The sequence below is a fragment of the Mustela nivalis genome (genome assembly GCF_964662115.1).
Source record: "Mustela nivalis genome assembly, chromosome: X".
NCBI lineage: Eukaryota > Metazoa > Chordata > Mammalia > Carnivora > Mustelidae > Mustela > Mustela nivalis.
The window spans coordinates 54,372,619-54,394,339 of NC_139040.1; the positions used below are offsets into that span (position 1 = coordinate 54,372,619).

At 37.1% G+C, this 21,721-nt stretch overlaps 1 protein-coding gene across 5 annotated transcripts in view; it reads right to left on the reverse strand.

Moving 5' to 3' along the window:
* The window catches only part of DACH2 (dachshund family transcription factor 2), a 904,655-nt gene that overhangs the window by 282,305 nt on the left and 600,629 nt on the right, over positions 1 to 21,721 (reverse strand). Inside the window, exon 4 of one of the 5 annotated variants that reach the window (XM_082715966.1) lies at positions 7,868 to 7,999. The exons of the other annotated variants lie outside the window; for them this stretch is intronic. Within the exon in view, the coding sequence (XP_082572092.1) occupies positions 7,868 to 7,999 (132 nt within the window). The remainder of the gene's footprint in view (positions 1 to 7,867; positions 8,000 to 21,721) is intronic. 5 annotated transcript variants of the gene reach the window in all.

The following is a 21,721-nucleotide window of genomic DNA, read 5'->3' on the forward strand; positions in this document are numbered from 1 at the left end:
AGCTGTGTATGTACACTGAGGCCAGCTGGGGCCATTAAGTCAGGGCACATAGTGTCTACATATTTTGTACACCTGTCATATTTCATAGAGAATGCACAACTGCTGATGAGCTTGGGGAAGCTGGTGGATGCTCTGCAAATTGAGTGTGGATGGGCTGAATAATGCCTGCAAGTTTTGTGCAACAGTACTGCTCCACAGGGATCAGGCCACCACTATGAAGGTCTGTGTTAGCTGGGGTCTGATTCACAAAGTGTGTGAGTGAGGCTCACGATTTTAACAAGTTGCAAAGTGACTTGGCACTGCTGAAGGACTGAGGCCCCACAAAGCATGAAGTTGGGAGATGTAGTGTTGGCAAAGTTTGCATGGGTCTTCTGGGGGAGAGGACCCATAGCACTGGTACCGAGGCAGGCCAGGACAAGGGGTGGGGGTGAAGTGTAACTGAGTTTCCATGTGAATACCTATGCTGTGCTAGTTCCCACAGGTAGCTGTGTGTGTATGTGGAAGTTTGAGGAGGGAAATGGAGCCTACCAACTTCTTTGCTCCTGGAGGAGTCTCCCAGTGAAAACTGTGGCTCTGGGACCATGCTCTGTTATTAGTAAATAACTCTACCATATAGTCTACGTATTTTTCCAAATTGCTAGTTCTATGCTGCATCTCACAGGCAGTTTTTTGTGCTGTCTCTTAAGATGTAGGAACTCAGTTTCTTCTGGTTCTCCCAGAGCTGAACCTGCTGATTTTTAACATTCCAGGATTTAATTCCTGCTGCTGTATGAACTCATGAAATTCAGCCTCTCTGGTTTTTAGAGTCAATTCTATGGGTATTTTCCTCCCTGTGTAGCTCCGTGGTGTGAGGGTCTGTTTCTCTCCCCTCCAGCCATGGCTCCCACCCAGAAATGGCCCACAAGTTCATTTAGCTCCCCACTTTGTCACCACCCTTCCTACACTCTTTGATGTGGTCTCTTCTCTCCATTTAGTTGTAGAGCTTGTTCTGCCAGTCTTTGTGTTGTTCTCTGGGTTATTTATATTGATCTGAGTGTTATCTAGTTGTATTCATGGAACAAAATAAGCTTAGGGTCCTTCTGCTCCACCCTCTTGCCCAAATGTCTGTATGTTCTTCTGTCAAAAATGCTGTTGACATTTTGATAGGGTTTGCATTAAATGTGTATATTGCCTTAGGTAGTACAGACATTTTAACAGTATTGGTTCTTGCTATCCATGAGCAAGGAATATCTTTCCACTAGCTTGTGTCATCTTCAATATCTTTTATTAATGTTTTCTGGTTTTCAAAGTACAGATCTTTCACCTAAGGAGCTCAAGTTCATCCCCAGATATTTTATTATTTTTGGTGAAATTTTGTATGGGTTATTTCTTAATTTATCTTTCTCTACTTAATTATTTATGTATAGAAATGCAACAGAATTCTGTTTATTATTGCATGCTGCAACTTTACTGAGTACATTCATAACTTCTAGTACTTTTTAAAAGTAGAACCTTAGATTAAGAGTCACTTATGGTTTGTCTCCCTCACAAAACAAACTGAGGGTTGCTGGGGGGAGGGGGTTTGGGAAAAGGGGGTGGGATTAGGGACATTGGGGAGGGTATGTGCTTTGGTGAGTGCTGTGAAGTGTGTAAACCTGGTGATTCACAGACCTGTACCCCTGGGGACTAAAAATATATGTTTATAAAAAATAAAAAAATTAAAAAAAAGTTAATTGACCAAAAAATATTAAGGTTTAAAAAAAAAAAGTAGAACCTTATAGTTTTTCTATATATGGTATTGTCATCTGCAAATAGTGGGAATTTTGTTTATTCCTTACCAATTTGAATTCTTCTTATTTCTTTTTCTTGTTTTATTGCTGGGATGATGACTTCCAGTACTACACTGAATGAAAATGGAGAGTGGTCATCCTTGTCTTGTTCCTGATCTTAGAGGAAAAGCTCTGTTTTTCACCATTGAGTAAGGTGTTAGCTGTGGGTTTTCATATACAACCTTTATTATGCTGGGGTATATTGGCTCTAAACCTACTTTGTTGATGGTTTGTACCATGAAGGAATATTGTACTTTGTCAAATGCTTTCTATGCATCTATTGAAATGGTCATATGGTTTTTATCATTTCTTTTTTTAATGTGATGTTTCACATTGGTTGATTTTGTATTGAACCACCCTTGCATTCCAAGAATAAATTCCCACTTGACTGGACTTTTTATTTTTATTCTTTAAGGCAGTTGGTGCATTTTAATTGGTTGGTTTCATCCATCAAGTAGTGAATAGGTAATGACTTACTCTTGCCATCCTGTGAATACTTTTTTGGTTTAAACTTGCTCTGTCCTTGTCTTCTATTGTTGCCTTCCATTGTTATTTGTTAAGTTGTTTTGATAGTGATTTGCTTTGATTCTATTGAATATCTATCATAGTTTTTAGCTTCCTGTTTAACTTGGGTTTGTATACAATATGTATATTATTTATATATTTATTTATTTATTTAGGGAGAAGCAGGCTCCCCAATGAGCAGGGAGCCTGATGCAGGACCCTCTGATTATGACCTGAGCTGAAGGCAAATCCTTAACTGACTCAACCATCCAGGGGTCCCTGCAATGATGCTATTTCTAAACAAGTTCATGTTCTGAGGTGTTAGGGGTGAGGATTTCAATATATCTTTTTTTAAGATTTAATTTATTTTTTTTTCAATTTTCAATATATCATTTAAGGGGCACAATTCAACCCATAAGAAAAAGTGAGTTAAAATGTTACAGATGCCAAATGCTGGACCCAGACTCAGTTGGTCCCTTCTTTCCTGAGTTGTTCTCACACTACCTGGGTTGATCAGTTTCTCAAATTACTTACAGAACTCTCTAGTGTTTAGCAACTACTCAACTGCCTTGCACTTCAATAAAATTTTTATTTTAAGTAGATAATAATTTAACTTCTTTTATCCCCTTATATTCAGTTAGCAGGTATACAGTACACTATTAGTTTATGAAGTAGTGTTCAACTAATGAATCATTGAAAAATTAAACTTCTATTACATACAAAAATTCTCCACTTTTACTTTCCTACACCCCTTTTTTTGTTTTTGTAGTCAGAATCTGCTTCTTATATTGTGCATTCATTAGCAAATTTTTGTCTTTTCATTTTTATTTTTTTTGTTTTTTAAATTTCTTTTCAGTGTACCAGAATCCATTGTTTATGTACCACACCCAGTGCTCCATGCAATACTTTCCCTCCATAATACCCACCACCAGGCTCACCCAACTTCCTATCCCCTGCCCCTTCAAAACCCTCAGATTTATTTTCAGAGTCCATAGTCTCTCATGGTTCATCTCCCTTTCCAATTTCCCTCAACTCACTTCTCCTCTCCATTTCCCCATGTCCTCCATGTTATTTCTTATGCTCCACAAATAAGTGAAACCATATGATAATTGACTCTCTCTGCTTGACTTACTTCACTCAGCATAATCTCTTCCAGTCCTGTCCATGTTGATACATAGTTTAAAATTTTCTTTTTTTATTATCTTCAATTAGTCACTGTATAGCACATAATTAGTTTTTGATGTAGTGTTCAGTAATTTATTAGTTAAGTACAATTATTTATGCACCATTACAGTGTTACATTAACCTGTATTTCTCTATCCATTAACCTTTTCCAGTGATATTTATGCATTCCTGTGATTTAACACTGCTGTTTTTATTGTGTTTTCATTTTATTTTAAGAACCCCCTCAAGCATATCTTGTAAGGGAATTCTAATGGTGATGAAGTACTTCAATTTTTATCTGGAGAAAACTTTATTTTTTCCTATATTTTTGAAATATTTTTCCAGTTACTGTATTTTTGGTGATAAGTTTTAGTGCTTTAAATATACCATCCTATTCTCTTCTGCTCTGCAAAGTTTCTGCCAGGAAATCTGCTTATTGTCTTATGGTGCTTTCTTCATATGTAACAAATTGACTTTTCCCTTGATACGTTCAAATATTCTCTCTATCCTTGATCTCTGACAATTTGATTATAATGTATCTCTGTGTAGTCTTCTTTGGATTGATCATATTTGAGGATTTTTGAGCCTCATTAACCTGGTTGTCAATTACCCTCCCTAGATTTGGAATTTTTCAGTAATTATTTCTTTAAAAAAGCTTGTTTCCCCCTTTCTCTCTCCCCCCCCAAACTCCCATAATGCATATATCAATGCAAGAGAAACAATATAACCTGATATTCTGTAAATCCTGTAGGCTTACTTTCCCCTATTTCATTTTTTTCCTATTTCTACTCTGAAAAATTTTAAATGACTTATTTTCAAGTTTGCAGTTTGTTCCTTCTTGATTGACTGTGTCTTATATTAAAGTTTATATCATATTTTCTGTTTCTTTCATTGTATTCTTCCACTCCAGAATTTCTTCCAGAATCTCTTATTGACTTCTATCTCTGTTGAACTCCTCATTGTGTTCATGTATTGTTTTCCTGATTTCCTTGATTTATGTTAAGTATGTCCTCTTATAATTTATTCAGCTTGCAGAAAAAAATTATTATGTAATTATTATTTGAATTCTTTGTCAGGCAATTCACCACAGATCTTCATTTCATTAGGGTTAGTTTATTTAAAAAAATATTCCTTTTGCGTGGTGTTTTATTGATTGTTTATCTTCTCTCTGACTTTCCATTGCTATCTGCATATTTGAGGCAGTAGCATCTCTTTCAGATTTTATGGACTCACTTCAGTAAGGAAAGACCTTCATGTACAGACATTGGCTGGGTGGGGTGTGGCAGCTCTGGCTCTAGGACAGTGGAATGACAGCTCCAAATATAGAAATGGGAAGGCACAACATTGTTGACTTTGTGCAATTCCATCAGCTGAGATTGCCATTGGCAAAGACTGCCAGGTTCTTTGACAGACAAATCTGTGGTTGTCTGTGGTGGCAGTGAGAGCTGCTGGAGTTGTTGGAGGCCACAGCATGGTTGGAGTCATGGATCAAACCAGGCCCTGTCTTTTGCCTCCTTTAAAGGCTGAATAGCTGACCTAAAGGCTTAGGTCAATAAAGTCGAGTAATACTAAGGAAGGGTCTGTGCGATGTGTCATGCACTTGCCTACGTGACTTCCCACACACTATCCCTACAGAAGGGAACACTGTGGTCAGGGTCAAGAGTTCTTAGTTGGTCCTTGTTGTTCCTGTACCTCCCATAACCCACTCTCTGGTTGATTGTCTTGTTAATGGCATTAGCCAAGACTACCTGGCATCACAAGATTTGCTTGTAGTTAATGTAAACTTGTTATAGGAACTTGCAGTCATCTGACTAGATACTGATGTATTACTCCCTCTATTGTGGTCTGCCTTATAAATGCTTGTAAAATGTGGAATAAACTCGGCACTGTTGGACATAATCCTCAGTGTCCCTCCTGCCCCCATCTCTTTGTCTCTTAATTTCTTTTCACCATCCTCTTACCCTCACGTTTCCTGGTCAATCTGTTGTGCCAGCTGTGACTTGGAGTCCTCAGTGGAGAATACTGCTGAGGTCTACCTGTTCTCCAATAACCCATGAGGGGAAGTTATGATGAAAGGGATCTCTCCTGATAACACACTCTAGTGTGCATATACACACAAGGCAGTAGTGCTCATTTATAGACTTCATAAATCTCAGGGACTTCATATAAATATGTATTATTATTATTTTCATCATTATAATTATTTTTATATCTGCTTATCTTCAGTACATCAAGATAAGGATAAATTGCCATCTTCAAGCTCAAACACAGTGGCTACTCTACTTTCATTTCTACACCAAATATAACATTATACACAGATGGAAACCTAATACTTTATTTTTATCACAATGATTGATGGATGGAGTTAGGACAGATTGTATTTAGCCAGGAAAATTAACTACTTACTAAGTTAGAAATTAGGTAATCAGTACATCTCTCAAAATGTCTTTATTGTCCTGTTATAAAGTAACAACTTAGAAATTTTGTACAGTTTTTCATTATCTGGTATACCTAAGAAAAATATGACAGAAATTACTGCTTGAACTCCCATTAATTTTTATTGGTAAAAAAATATTTTTATATACAAGAAGTTTCCTGTAAATTTGTGGTTATTTCTAAGACACTATAAGATTTGAAACCCGATATGAAGTAAGAGGTGTTAGGACTAGGAAACTGATCATCAGTTTATTAGTGTATCCTCATGATAAAAACAACTTTTATTTGAAGGGTTTGATAAAATAAAATTTCTGCTACAAAACAGCATTAAAGAGGAGGAAGAATGTAAATAAAACAGACTCTGGACTTAACCAGACATGGGATTGAAATGTACCTCTGCCGCTTACTAGCTCTGGGACTATGAGCAAAGCTGAACCACATTGTGCCTTTGTTTCCTTATTTGCAAAATAGAGTGTTGAAAATGCCTTTTTTTTTTCCTGGAAATTTGGTAATAATTAAATATGTTAGCACAAGAGATAGATGAATAAATGCTGCACAACATTGAGATTCAATTAATAATACTGTATTATACACTTGAAAGTTGCTAAGAGACTAGATCTTATAGGTTCTCACCATAAAAAATAATAATGTGATGTGATGTTGGTATTAGATTAATGCTCTGGTGCTATCATATTACAATAGATAAGTGTAACAAATCAACACATTTTACACTATAAACTTACACGGTATTATATGTCAATTATAACTAAATTAAAAAAAACATAACTAAAGAACAAACATGGGAGATAGCACATAATAACTGGTAACTTACTGTTATTATTTTTTGCTTAGTACCAATTTTAATATTATCTATGTGTTGCTTACAGTTGCCACAAATTAAATAAAATAATGCATTTTTCCATTGATTTCCTGCTGTGAACACTGGTTGAAGCCCAGCCCTCATTCCATAATTCACTCTGAATATTTTAATTTTAGATGAGGAGAGCTACACTGTATTAAAGTCAGAGTATTTTATTATACTGATCTGAGTCAGTTATTTCCCTCTTTAATTACCCTGATTTTTTCCCTCTAAAATAAAGTCCCACTGTGCTTGAAACTCTAGGAACCTAAAGAAGAGAGGTAAGACTGCCACCAATCTACCTATCACATTATATTAAATTTAGCTACAGAATTAGATCAGAAATGTATGGCTTCTAAGAATATCTTTGGTTGCCCTTTCTTTTGTCCCAATAAAATTAAGACATAATTATTTATTTAATTATTTATGTATCCATTAATGTATGCTGATATCAATAATCCAAGTTACTTTCAAAAGAGATCTGAGGGGTAGTCTTATGATCAAAACCAAGGTAAAATTATCACAAGATAAAGGAGAAAAAACAACTGGCAAGAAGGGAGAAGATATTCTATTCCACAGGCATCTTTCTCTTCCTTTATTCTGTCTTTTTCTTTTCTTTGCTTTCTCTTTGTTCTACTTCTTTTCATTAGCCCTTGCCAATGACCTGAGTATGCCAGCACCTTTACTTAGCTAAAGAGGTGGTAGTCCACCTAAAATGACTGCAGGTGAGCCAAGGTGGATTTTCAGAACTCTCAGTGGTACATTCTTGAGAGAAAGTTAAAGTAAGCAACCTGAGGTAAAACTGAAGGGGACAACTTTTCACAGGCAAAAGGTAAAGTAGCTAACACTATAAAAATTAGTAATTGATTCCACTACAAAAACAATGAAGGTAACTGATTCCTGAAATTTAATTCTGATTTTAATGGTTTTCTAGTTTCACTGTACTAGTTAGAGGTAGGGTTAACCATCCTTATGCAATAACTGCTCAAAATCAAAGTATACAAATTATTCTCTCCTCTTGCCCTCATACTTTCTCTCTCCAATCTCAGAATACATTAGTGAGAGTCACCTATCTTGTAGTCCTGAAGACACTCACCAGTATTAGAATTAAGATCATCAGGCTCTGACTCAGTCCAATTTTGGTTTCCATTTCCCTGAAGAGTGTTTATTGCCATAAGCTTCATCTTCTGCAGCTTCATTGCCTCAGCCATTGCTGCAGCTGTTATACCTAAAACCAGAACAATCCCTTTTAAAATTAGGACCATTTCTTAATGTAATTTAAAGCTGGATGCATTTCTTTAACAGACCTATGCTTCATAGAACAAACCAAAAGAAATCCCTTATCTAATCTGTGTACAATGTTCTTTACCAAGTAATGTTCAAGTAATGTTCAACTCGTTTTTGTTTTTTTTTTAGTTTGTCTTACAATGGATAGTTTAAAAATCTACAAAATAATTAAATAAATATTAAATTCCATAGAAAATAACATTGTCAGATAAAGCACTGTGAAATACTTGAAGAAATTACTTTCTAGTGAATGTATTGTTGGGACTTCTGCAAAAGGATGAGCTGTCTTCCCTGTGAGAATTACCTTAGAAGGAAAGGGGAGAGAGGAGGGAGAAAATGATTTCATTTTCTTTGTACCTTTTACTGTTCTCTTGCTTATACATTGAGGAACCAAATAAATGAAAATATGACAAGTAATCTCTGAAAATATGCCAGCCCCCACAGTATAATTACATTCTTTTGTATTAAAATAAAGTAGTGTACCCCAATGTTTATGGCAGCAATACCCACAATGACCAAAATATGAAAAAAAGTCCAGATGTCCATGAACAGATGAATGGATAAAGATGTGTGTGTGTGTGTGTGTGTAGATAGATAAATAGATAGATATGAAGAATATTATTCCGACATCAAAAAAATGACATGTCATCTGCAAAATTTAGATAGAGTGTAGATAGAACTAGAGGGTATTATGCTAAGTGAAATAAGTCAGAGAAAGAAAATACTATATAATTTCATCCATATATGGAATTTAAGAAACAGAACTGATGAACATAAGGGAAGGGAAGGAAAAATAAGTTAAAAAAAAAAACAGAGAGAGGCAAACTATGAAACTCTTGACTATAGGAAACAAACTAAGAAGGGAGAGCCATAGCAGGACTGCCACCCATAAGAGCACAGCAGCATATGTGGAATCGCAACATGAAATTGGCAGTTTATAAAATGCTGGGGGAAAACAAGAAACAGATCTTTTCATACTGATTTAGTAGCATATTGGGGGACCTTGAAAATGAGAGAGCTGGGGAGGAAGCAAGATGGTGGAAGAGTAGGGGACCTAATTTCATTTGGCCTCTTTAATTTAGCTAGATAACTATCAAACCATTCTAAACACCCATGAATTCAGCCTGAGATGTACGGAAAAAAATATCTGGAACTTTATAAGTAGAAAAGTGTCTGCTTTTTGCAAGGCAGGAGGGGTGGAGAAGTGAATCTGAAGGGAGATATTGGAACATAAATGGAGAGGGGAGGGAGCCTCCAAAAGTCGGCTACCAGAAAATGATGTAGTCCCAGATGACAAAATCGGAACTGTTATAAATCTGCTCCAGTGAGAGACATCCCTGCATGAAAGGGGCTCATGGGATGAAAGAGGCAGAATTCTAAGTAGGTCAATGTGGTTTCAGCATCCCAGGGGTCACAAAACTAACAGGGGTGACTGAGCCAGTAAGGTGCCCAAGCAGTAGAGTGAGGAAACTGGTTACTGTCAGTTAGCTGAGTAGGGGGTAGGGGTGGAGGTGGGTAAGGGCTCTCAACTCAGTCACCAAAACTGCAAGCCAAGCCCAATTGGATGGCCACTCTCTGCCTGGGCACTGAGAAGTAGAATGATACTCAGGGACCCTCCACAATCCCCTGGGAGTAGTGGAGCAAGTATGTGCATCATCCCATGACAGCTCTCAGTGCCAAGGCCCTACAAAGGGCATTAGCGCAGTATCCTCAGACTCCTCCCAGCAGGACAGCCATGGGCACACACCACAGGAGTCTGCAGAGGTTAGCACAAACAAAAGTGGAGATTGTTTGTCTCAGAGTATTTACTGAGAAGGAGAGACTCTGATCTTTAGGTTCTGAGGCTAGAGATCAGGGCATGGTCATTTTTATTCTGATCCTCTAAAGAGGCACAGAAAGCCTTCAAGAAAAAAAAAAAAAAGCCACACAGAAGACCAGCATAACCTGAATTCAACCCTCTGGCAAGGAGTGGTGCAACTCTGCCCAGGAAAAGAAACCTGAGGAGCAGAACAGCAGGCCCCTCCCCTAGAAGAGCAGATGTACAAGTTTACAGATCCCACAAGACTGTAAATCTCCAGTGTGGTGCAAATAGTATACAGAGCTTCATGAATTTTCTCATGATTCATTTATCCTTTAGTCCTAATTTTTCCAATTCTTTTATCCCCTTTTTAACTAGTTTCTTATTTTATCAACTCTTCCTTTTTAAGACACTTTTTAATTTTTTCAAAGATTTTATTTATGTGTTTATTTAACATGGAGAAAGCACAGCAGGGGGAGCAGCAAGCACAGGGAGAGGAAGAAGCAGATTTGCTGAGCAGGGAGCCTGATGCAGGGCTCTATCCCAGGATGCTGGGATAATGACCTGAGAGGAAGGCAGATGCTTAATGACTGAACCACCCAGGCATCCCAGAAGCTTACAAACTATAGAGAAAAAGAGAATCTTGAGAGAAGCTCAAAACAAGAGGATCTTTACAGAGGGAAGAACATCAGACTGACATCATACCTATCCACAAAAACTTGGCAGGCCAGAAAGGGATGACATGATATGTTCAAGGTAATAAATGGGAATAACATGAATCAAAGAATACTTTATTCAGCAAGGCTATCATTCAGAATGGAAAAATCTTCCAGGATAAACAGAAACTGAAAATTTGTGATCACTAAATGAACCCTGCAAGAAATATTAAAGGGGCTCTTGTAAGTGAAGAGAGGACCCAAGAGTAACATAGATGAGAAAAAAGAAAAAAAAAAAACACAGACAATCTACAGAAACAGGGACTTTACAGGCAAGACAATGACACTAAACTCATATATTTCAATAGTTACTCTGAATGTAAATGGGCTAAATGCTCCAGTCAAAAGACATAGGGTAGAAAATTGGATGAAAAGGCAGGACCCATCCATATGCTGTCTATAAGAGACTCATCTTAGACCTAGAGACACTTCCAGACTGAAAGTGAAGGGGTAGAGAAATATTTACTATGTTAATGCACCTCAAAAGAAAGCTGGGGCTGCAATCCGCACATGAGAAAAATTAGATATTAAACTGAAGACCGTAGTAAAAGAAGATAAGTATCATACTTGAAGTGTTTATCCAAGAAGAAGGTCTAACAATTGTAAATATTTATGCCCCCAACACGGGAGCAGCCAATTATATAAACCAATTAATAACCAACAAGAAGAAACACATTGGTAATAATACACTAATAGTAGGGGACATCAACATCCACTCACAACAACTGACAGATAATCTAACCAGAAGACCAACAAAGAAACAAGGACTCTGAATGACATATGAACCAAATGGACTTCACAGATATATATAGAACATCCCATCCTAAAAGAACAGAATATTCATTCTTCTCAAGAGCACATGAAACTTTCTCCAATATAAATCACATACTGAATCACAAATCAGTTCTCAGCTGATAGCAAAAGATTAAGATTATTCCCTGAATATTTTCAGACCACAATGTTTTGAAACTTGAACTCAAACACCAGAGGAAATTTAGAAGGAACTCAAACACTTGGAGGTTAAAGAGCATCCTACTGAAGAATAAATGGGTCCATCAGGAAACTAAAAATAATTTTTAAAAAATAATGGAAACTGGGGCGCCTGGGTGGCTCAGTGGTTTGGGCTGCTGCCTTTGGCTCGGGTCATGATCTCAGGGTCCTGGGATCGAGCCCCGCATCGGGCTCCCTGCTCCGCGGGAAGCCTGCTTCCCTCTCTCTCTCTCTCTGCCTGCCTCTCTGCCTACTTGTGATCTCCGTCTTTCAAATAAATAAATAAAATCTTTAAAAAAAAAAAAAAAAAAATAATGGAAACTAATGAGAATGAAAACACATCTGATCAAAACTTATGGGCTATAGCAAAGGCAGTCCTAACACGGAAGTACATTGCAATATGAGCCTTTCTCAAAAAATTAGAAAGATCTCAAATACACTAACATTATACCAAAAGGAGCTGGAAAAATAACAATATATAAAGTTTAAATCAAGAAGAAGAAATAGTAAAGATTAGAGCAGAAATCAATGAAATAGAAATCAGAAGAACAGTAGAACAAATAAACAAAATTAAAAGTTTCTTCTTTGAAAGAATTAAAAACATTGATAAACCTCAGGCCAGACTTACTTGAAAGAAAAGAAAAGGACCAAAATTAATTAAATCATGAATGAAAGGGGAGAGATCATGACAAATAGAAAGGAAACAGACAATTCAAAAAATATATCAACATATTAGGCAATCTGGAGAAATGGGGGCATTCTTGGAAACTTACAAAATACCAACACTGGAATAGGAAGAAATAGAAAATCTGAGTAAGCCAATAAATAGCAAACTGAAGCAATAATAAAAACCTCCCAAAAAAATAACAGTCCAGGACCAGATGGTTTCACAGGGGAATCATACTAGACATTTAAGGAAGAAATAATACATATTCTATTGAAGATGTTTCTAAAAATACAAATGAAAGGAAAACTTCCAAACTCATTCTATGAGGCCAGCATTACCTTGCTCCCAAAACCAGACAAAGACTCCATCAAAAAGGAGAATTACATACCAATATCCCTGATGAATATGGTTGCCAAAATACTCAACAAAATACTAGCCAATAGGATCCAACATACCTTAAAATATTTATTCACCAAGACCATGTGAGATTTACTCCTGGGATTAAGGGTGGTTCAACATTCACAAATAAATCAACATACTAAAGCACATTAATAAAAGAAAATATCCTCTCAATTGATGCAGAAAAATCATTTGACAAGATAGAGCATACTTTCTTGATTAAAACTTTTCAAAGTATAGGGATAGAGGTAACAAACCTCAATATCATAAAAGCCATCTATGAAGAACCCACAGTGAATATAATTCTCAATAGTGAAAAACTGAGAACATTTCTCCCTAATGTCAGAACATGGCAGGGATGCTCACTCTAACCACTGTTGTTCAACATAGTACCTAGCCTCAAAAATAAGACAAGAAAAATAAATAAAAATTATTCAAATTGGCAAAGAATAAGTTAAACTCTCACGCTCCACAGATGATATGTAAAACTTTATGTGAAAAACCCAAAAGACTCCACCCCAAAATTGCTAGAACTCATACAGCAATTCAGCAAGATAACAGGATACAAAATCCATGCACAAAAATAAGTTGCATTTATATAAACAATGTGACAGAAGAAAGAGAAATTAAAGCATAGATCCCACTTACAACAGCACCAAAAACCACAAGATAACTAGGAAAAACCTAATCAAAGAGGTAAAAGATCTATACCCTAGAAACTACAGAATACTTAGGAAAGAAATGGAGGAAGACAATAAGAGATAGAAAAAACATTCCATATTCATGGATTAGAAGAATAAATATTGTTAAACTATCTTTGGTACCCAGAGAAATCTACACATTTGATCAATCCCTATTAATATAACATCAACTTTTTTACAGAAGTATAACAAACAATCCTAAAATTTGTATGGAACCAGAGAAGACCCTGAATAGCCAGAGGAATGTTGAAAAAAGAGACAAACCATGAAAGACTGTGGACTCTGAGAAACAAACTGAGGGTTTTGGAGGGGAGAAGGGTGGCAGGTTGGGTGAGATTGTGGTGGGTACTATGGAGGGCATGTATTGCATGGAGCACTGGGTGTGGTGCATAAACAATGAATTATGGAACACTGAAAAGAAATCTTAGTGATTCGGGGTCCCTTCTGATTCCATACAAATTTTTGGATTATTTGCTCCAGCTCTTTGAAGAATACTGGTGGAATTTTTATCAGAATGGCATTAAAATTATAGATTGCTCTAGGCAATATAGACATTTTAACAATGTTTATTCTTCTGATCCAAGAGCATGGAATGGTCTTCCAACTTTTTGTGTCTTCTTCAATTTCTTTCATGAGTGTTCTGTAGTTCCTCGAGTAGAGTTCCTCTACCTCTTTGGTTAGGTTTATTCCCAGGTATCTTAAGGTAATTGGTGCTATAGTAAATGGAATCGATTCTCTAATTTCCCTTTCTGTATTTTCATTGTTAGTGTATAAGAAAGCCACTGATTTCTGCACATTGACTTTGTATCCTGCTACATTGCTGAATTGCTGTATGAATTCTAGTAGTTTGGGGGTTGAGTCTTTTGGGTTTTCTGTATAAAGAATCATGTCATCTGCAAAGAGAGAGAGTTTGACTTCTTCATTACCAATTTGGATACCTTTTATTTCTCTTTGTTGTCTGCTTGATGTTGCTAGGACTTCTAATACTATGTTGAACAAGAGTGGTGAAAGTGGCCATCCTTGTCTTGTTCCTGATCTCAACGAGAAGGCTGCAAGCTTATTTCCATTGTGGATGATATTTGCTGTGGGTTTTTCATAGATAGATTTGATGAGGTTCAGGAATGTTCCCTCTATCCCTATTCTTTGAAGCATTTTAATCAGGAATGGATGCTGGATTTTGTCAAATGCTTTTTCTGCATCAATTGAGAGGACCATGTGGTTCTTCTCTCTTCTGATATTAATTTGTTCTATCACATTGATTGATTTGCAAATGTTGAACCATCCTTGTAGCCCAGGGATGAATCCCACCTGGTCATGGGGGATAATCTTTTTAATGTGTTGTTGGATCCTGTTTGCTAGGATCTTGTTGAGAATCTTAGCCACCATATTCATCAGTGATATTGGTCTGAAATCCTCCTTTTTGGTAGGGTCTTTGCCTGGTTTGGGGATCAGGGTAATGCTGGCTTCATAGAAAGAGTCTGGAGGTATTCCTTCTGCTTCAATTATTTGAAAAAGCTTCAGGAGAATAGGTGTTATTTCTTCTTGGAAAGATTGGTAGAATTCCCCAGGGAATCCGTCAGGTCCTGGGCTCGTTTTTTTGGGAGGTTTTTGATCACTGATTCAAATTCGTTACTAGATATAGGTCTATTGAGGTTGTCGATATCTTCCTGGTTCAAATTTGGGAGTTTATAGTTTTCCAGAAATGCATCCATTTCATCTAGGTTACTAAGCTTATTGGCATATAACTGTTGATAATAACTTCTGATGATTGTTTCTACTTCCTTGGTGTTGGTTGTTATCTCTCCCTTTTCATTCATAATTTTATGAATTTGGGCTTTCTCTCTTTTCTTTTGGATTAGTGTAGCCAATGGTTTATCAATCTTATTAATTCTTTCAAAAAATCAGCTTCTAATTTCATTGATACGTTCTACTGTATCTCTTGTTTCTACCTCACTGATCTAAGCTCTAATCTTGATGATTTCCCTTTTTATGTGGGGAGTTGGTTTGATTTGTTGTTGATTCTCCAGTTCTTTAAGGTGTATAGAGAGCTAGTGTATTCTGGATTTTTCAATTTTTTTGAGGGAGGCTTGAATGGCTATGTATTTCTCCCTTAGGACCGCCTTTGCTGTATCCCATAGGTTTTCAACCGAAGTTTCTTCATTCTCATTGGTTTCCATGAATTGTTTCAGTTCTTCATTGATCTCCTGGTTGATCCAAGCATTCAAATCAAGGTAGCCTTTAGCTTCCAGGTGTTTGAATCCCTTCTGAACTCTTCTTTGTGATTGAGCTCCAGTTTCAAAGCATTGTGATCTGAGAATATGCAGGGAATAATCTATACTGCCTAGAGCAATCTGTACTTTTAATGCCATTCTGATAAAAATTCCACTGGTATTCTTCAAAGAGCTGGAGCAAATAATCCAAAAATTTGTATGGAATCAGAAGAGACCCCGAATCGCTAAGGAAATGTTGAAAAACAAAAATAAACCTGCGGGCATCCCGTTACCTGATTTCAAGCTTCACTACAAAGCTGAGATCACCAAGACAGCATGGTACTGGCATAAAAACAGACACATAGACCAGTGGAATAAAGTAGAGAGCCCAGATATGGATCCTCAACTCTATGGTCAATTAATCTTCAATAAAACAGGAAAAAATATACAGTGGAAAAAAGACAGTCTCTTCAATAAATGGTGCTGGGAAAACTGGACAGCTATATGTAGAAGAATGAAACTCGACCATTCTCTTACACCGTACACAATAATAAACTCAAAATGGATAAAACACTTCAACGTGAGACAGGAATCCATCAGAATCCTAGAGGAGAACATAGGCAGTAATCTCTTTGATATCAGCCACAGCAACTTCTTTCAATATATGTCTCCAAAGGCAAAGGAAAAAACAAACAAACAAAAAACAAAATAAACTTTTGGGACTTCATCAAAATCAAAATCTTCTGCCCAGCAAAGGGAACAGTCAAGAAAACAAAGAGGCAACCCACAGAATGGGAGAAGATATTTGCAAATGACAGTACAGACAAAAGGCTGATATCCAGGATCTATAAAGAACTCCTCAAACTCAACACACAAAACAGGCAATCATATCCAAAAAATGGGCAGAAGATATGAACAGATACTTCTCCAATGAAGACATACAAATGGCTATCAGGCACATGAAAAAATGTTCATCACTAGCCTTCAGGGAGATTCAAATTAAAACCACATTGAGATATCACCTTACACCAGTTAGAATGGCCAAAATTAGCAAGACAGGAAGCAACGTGTTGGAGGGGATGTGGAGAAAGGGGAACCCTCTTACACTGTTGGTGGGAGTGCAAGTTGGTGCAGCCTCTTTGGAGAGCAGTGTGGAGATTTCTCAAGAAATTAAAATTAGATCTTCCCTATGACCCTGCAATTGCACTTCTGGGTATTTACCCTAAAGATATAGATGTCATGAAAAGAAGGGCCATCTGTACCCCAATGTTTATAGCAGCAATGGCCATGGTCTCCAAACTATGGAAAGAACCAAGATGAATGAATGTATCAATGGATGAATGGATAAGGAAATGTGGTTCATATACACTATGGAGTATTATGCCTCCATCAGAAAGGATGAATACCCAACTTTTGTAGCAACATGGATGGGACTGGAAGAGATTATGCTGAGTGAAATAAGTCAACAGAGAGAGTCAATTATCATATGGTTTCACTTATTTGTGGAGCATAACAAATAGCATGGAGGACAAGGAGTATTAGAGAGGAGAAGGGAGTTGGGGGAAATTGGAAGGCAGGGTGAATCATGAGATATATGGACTCTGAAAAACAATCTGAGGGGTTTGAGGTTGCGGGGGGTGGGAGGTTGGGGTACTAGGTGGTGGGTATTATAGAGGGCATGGATTGCATGGAGCACTAGGTGTGGTGAAAATTAATGAATACTGTTATGCTGAAAATTAATAAATTAATTTTAAAAAGAGAAATCTTAAATAAATAAATAAATAAATATTCAAAACAGCTGGGGATATCACAATGCCTGACTTCAAGCTATGTTACAGGGCTGTGTTCATTAAAACAGCAAGGTACAGGCAAAAAAACATACACAAAGATCAATGGAACACAGTAGAGAACCCAGAAATCGATATTCAACTTTATGGTCAACGAATCTTTGACAAAGGAGGGAAAAATGTCCAATGGAAGAAAATGTCTCTTCAATAAATGGTGCTGGAAAAACTGGACAGCCACATGCAGAAGAATGAAACTTGACCATTCTCTTATGCCACATACAAAGAGAAATAAAACGGATGAAAGACATAAATGTGAGACAGTAATCTATCGAAACTCTAGAAAAGAATGCAAGCAGCAACCTTTTCAACCTCAGCTGAAGCAACTTCTTGCAAGAAACTTCTCTAAAGGCAAGGGAAAATAAAGCAAAAATCACTATTGGGACTTCTAGATAAAAATCTTTTGCACTGCAAAGGAAACAATCAACAAAACTAAAAAGCAACCTATGGAATGGGAGAAGATATTTGCAAATGACATATCAGGTAAAAAGCTGGTATCTGTGAACTATAAGGAGCTTATCAAACTTAACACCCTAAAAAACAAACAATCTAGCCAAGAAGTAGGCCGGAGGCAGGAACAGAAACTTCTCCAAAGAAGATATACAAATGGGCAACAGACACGAAAAAATGCTCAACTTCGCTTGTCATTAGTGAAATACAAATTAGAACCACAATAAGATAATACCTCACACATTAGAATGGCTAAAAGTAACAAGACAGGGGGCACCAAATGTTGGTGAGGATGTGGAGAAAGTGGAACCCTCTTATACTTGTTGGTAGGAATACAAACTGGTATAGCCATCCTCTAAAAGACTATGGAGACTCCTCAAGACATTAAAAATAGAATTATCTTATGACCCAGCAACTGCACTCATGTAATGTACATTTGCTTCAGGGGTACAGGTCTGTGAACCATCAGTCTTACACAATTCACAGCACTCAACTGTAGCATGTACCCTCCCCAATGGCCATAACCCAGCCACCCTATCCCTCCCCATCCCAGCAACCCTTGGTTTGTTTCTTGAGATTAAGAGTCTCTTATGGTTTGTCTCCCTCCCTGGTCCCGTCTTGCTTCATGAGGAATTTGAGAGGCAGGGTGGGGGGTCGTGGGGGGAATAGAACTACCTTTTGATCCGGCAATTATACTATTGGGTGCTTACCCAAAGAATACAAAAAACACTAATTCAAAGGGACACATGCAACCCAATGTTTATATCAACATTATTTCCAGTAGCCAAGATATGGGAGTAGTTCAGGTGTCCAACCACTGAAGAACGGATAAAGAAAATGATATATATCTGTGATGGGATATTATTCAGCGATAACAAAGAATGAAATCTTGCCATTTGCAACACCATGGATGGAGCTAGAAAGTATAAGGATAGGCAAAAGAAGTCAGTCACAGAAAAGCAAATACCATATACTTCCACTCATATGTGGAATTTAAGAAACAAAACAAATGAGCCAAGGGAGAAAAATGAGAGAGAGGTAGGCAAACCAAGAAACAGACTCTTAACTAGAGAATAAACTGATAGCTCTCAGAGGGAAGGGAATGGAAGGATGGTTTAAATATATGAGAGGGATTAAGGAGTGTACTTGTCATGATGAGTACAGGGTGAGATACTGAAATGTTGAATTACTATGGTGAACACTTGAAACTAATATTACATACATAAGCAATATAGCATGTTCAGGTAACTGTATGTTAGATAACTATATGTTAGATAACTGTTTGATTAACTGTATGTTAGATAACTGGAACTAAGCTAAATAAATCAAACAAAATCTCCTTTAAGCTGTGTTCCTGAATTCCTTCACATGAATTTTATTTCTAAATATTCATAATGCATAAGAGTACCCTGAAGGATTAATGATGATGGCAGATGTTTTCATAGACTTGGTTTCTCAACTTATGATATAAATGGTGAAAGTGAATCAGATCCAGGCCTCTTTTAAGGAGCACACACTTTTCTGCTCTCTTGTCTCCAGTTAAAATTAACAATGGTGAGCTCTATTGAAAATATCTTATCTCTCTCCCTCCCTTTTCTTCTTTTTCCCCATCCCCTGTTTCCTTCCTTTCTTCCTCCCTTCCTTCCTTCTTTTTACCTTCCTTCCTTTCATCCATCCATCCATCCATCCATCCTTGTGTCTTCCATTCCTTCTAATGATTGTTGAACATTTTCTTTGTGCTTGACACAAAAAATACAGAGATAAAACTCAAGGTCCCTGACCTCAGTAACCTAAGTATAATAAGAGAAGAAGGAAAAGACATTTAGCATACATAAGAAAGGCTACACTTACAGTATACACATGTAATCTGGGAGTTCAAAGGAAGAACAATTAAGACAGCTCACAGTGGGAATGGAAAGGTTGGGAAAAGGAAACACCAAGTAAAATCACTAAAGCTTTCCCTGTAAAAGGGAGTTTCCTGAGATTAGCACTAAAAAAATTATAATTAGTTATGTGAAGCCCAGGGCATAACACTCCAAACAAACAGATCAATAAATTTGTGTAAAGGTGGTTTAAACCAGTATGGCATGTTCAGGTGACTACAATCTGTGTGTGTGTGTGTGTGTGTGTGTGTGTGTATGAAAGACCCCCCCCCCCCGTCGTTAACTAATTAACTGCTCTTTTGTTGTGTAAGAGTACCCCTCCTCCCCTTGCAGTGAAAAGACCCTTCCCCCAGGGTTGAATTCAATGTAACTGCTCTTTTGCCTTTCTGTAACTGCTTGGCTTTTAGGGCATGACACTTGTCTCCTGTTTGAACAAGATACCTTCTCCTAATAGCCGAGGCATGGTCACATAGGCAAGGGGGCTGCATTGTCACATAGGTCACGTAGACAGGATGTCTTTCTGCTGAGTAATAAGGTCAAACTTCCCCTCTTTGTTTCCCCTTTCCGCCTTTCTCTTTCGCGCGCGCGGGGGTCTTCCAAAGCCAATCCACTAACACCAAGTATGCCTTTTTTCAAATGTTCAAATTGTCAGCCAATCGGCCCCGTCCCATCCGGGACTTGTATGTACCTGTCTATAAAAATCCTGCACCACCCCAGCCAGGTGTGCTCAGCTAGCAGGAGCTGCTGACCACCCGCAGGCGCCTGTGCTACAATAAAGAATCTCTTGCTGTTTGCATCCTGTGGCAGTGTTGAATTCTTGGGTAAGGGGATCTGAGGGTCTTTCATATACATATATGTATATATATACACATGAGGAGGGAATGTTGTGATGAATGAGATGAAGAGTCATTCAAAAGTCAGATGAAGAAACATCTTATAATTACCAAAACTAATCTAAGAAGGAGAAAACATGAATATATCTATAGTAAATAAGTTAAATCTTAATTTAAAAACTTATCAACATCATAATGCAAAGCACAAATGGCCTCACTGCTAAATTTAATTAAATATTTACAAAGGAACAACAATCCAGTAGAGCAAATGGTACTCCTATGTTATTGGTGGTACTGCAAATTAGTTGAGTCACTTAATCAATTTTTTCTAAATTTTATTTATTTATTTGACAGAGAGAGATCATAAGTATGCAGAGAGGCAGGCAGAGAGAGAGGGAAGCAGGCTCCCTGCTGAGCAGAGAGCCCGATGTAGGACTCAATCCCAAGACCTTGAGACCATGACCTGAGCCAAAAGCAGAGGCTTAACCCACTGAGCCACCCAGTTACCCCCTAGAAGTTTTCTTCTAAAGTTACATATGCTTACCATATGACCCAAAAATCCTATTCCTAGTTTTTACTCAAGAGAAATGAAAATATATGTCCAAGTGCCTATAAGTATAACACCATAAACTCATAGCACTATTCTTTATATTAGCAAACAAGGAAATCATCATCAACTAGTGAATGGATAATCAAATTTTGTTATACCCATACAGCAAAATTTAATGAATTATTGATGCAGGCAATGTCATGGATAAATCTCAAAAAGATTATGCTGTATGAAAAAAGGTATAAGCAAAAGATTACATAATGCATAATTCCAAGATAAAACTTTACTAAGAGAGCAAATCAATGGATGACTGCCTGAGATTAGGATGACTAAGTACAAGGGGTAGGAAGTCATCTATATCTGGATTATGGCTTTTATTGCTGCATACAATTGATAAAATTCTTTTCATGTTACATAAAAAATGGCAAGATTTACTCTTTGTAAATTATAACCCAATAGAGATGGAGGGAGCTTACATAAAGGGCAATTAAAATCCACTAAAGAGTATTCAGTTGTTGACTGAAAATAATGAAGAACATTTTTATGGTATTGGCAGTGAGAACAGTGGGGAGAAAACAGATATGACAGGGTTTAAAGATAAAATGTATAGGATAAGTTGATT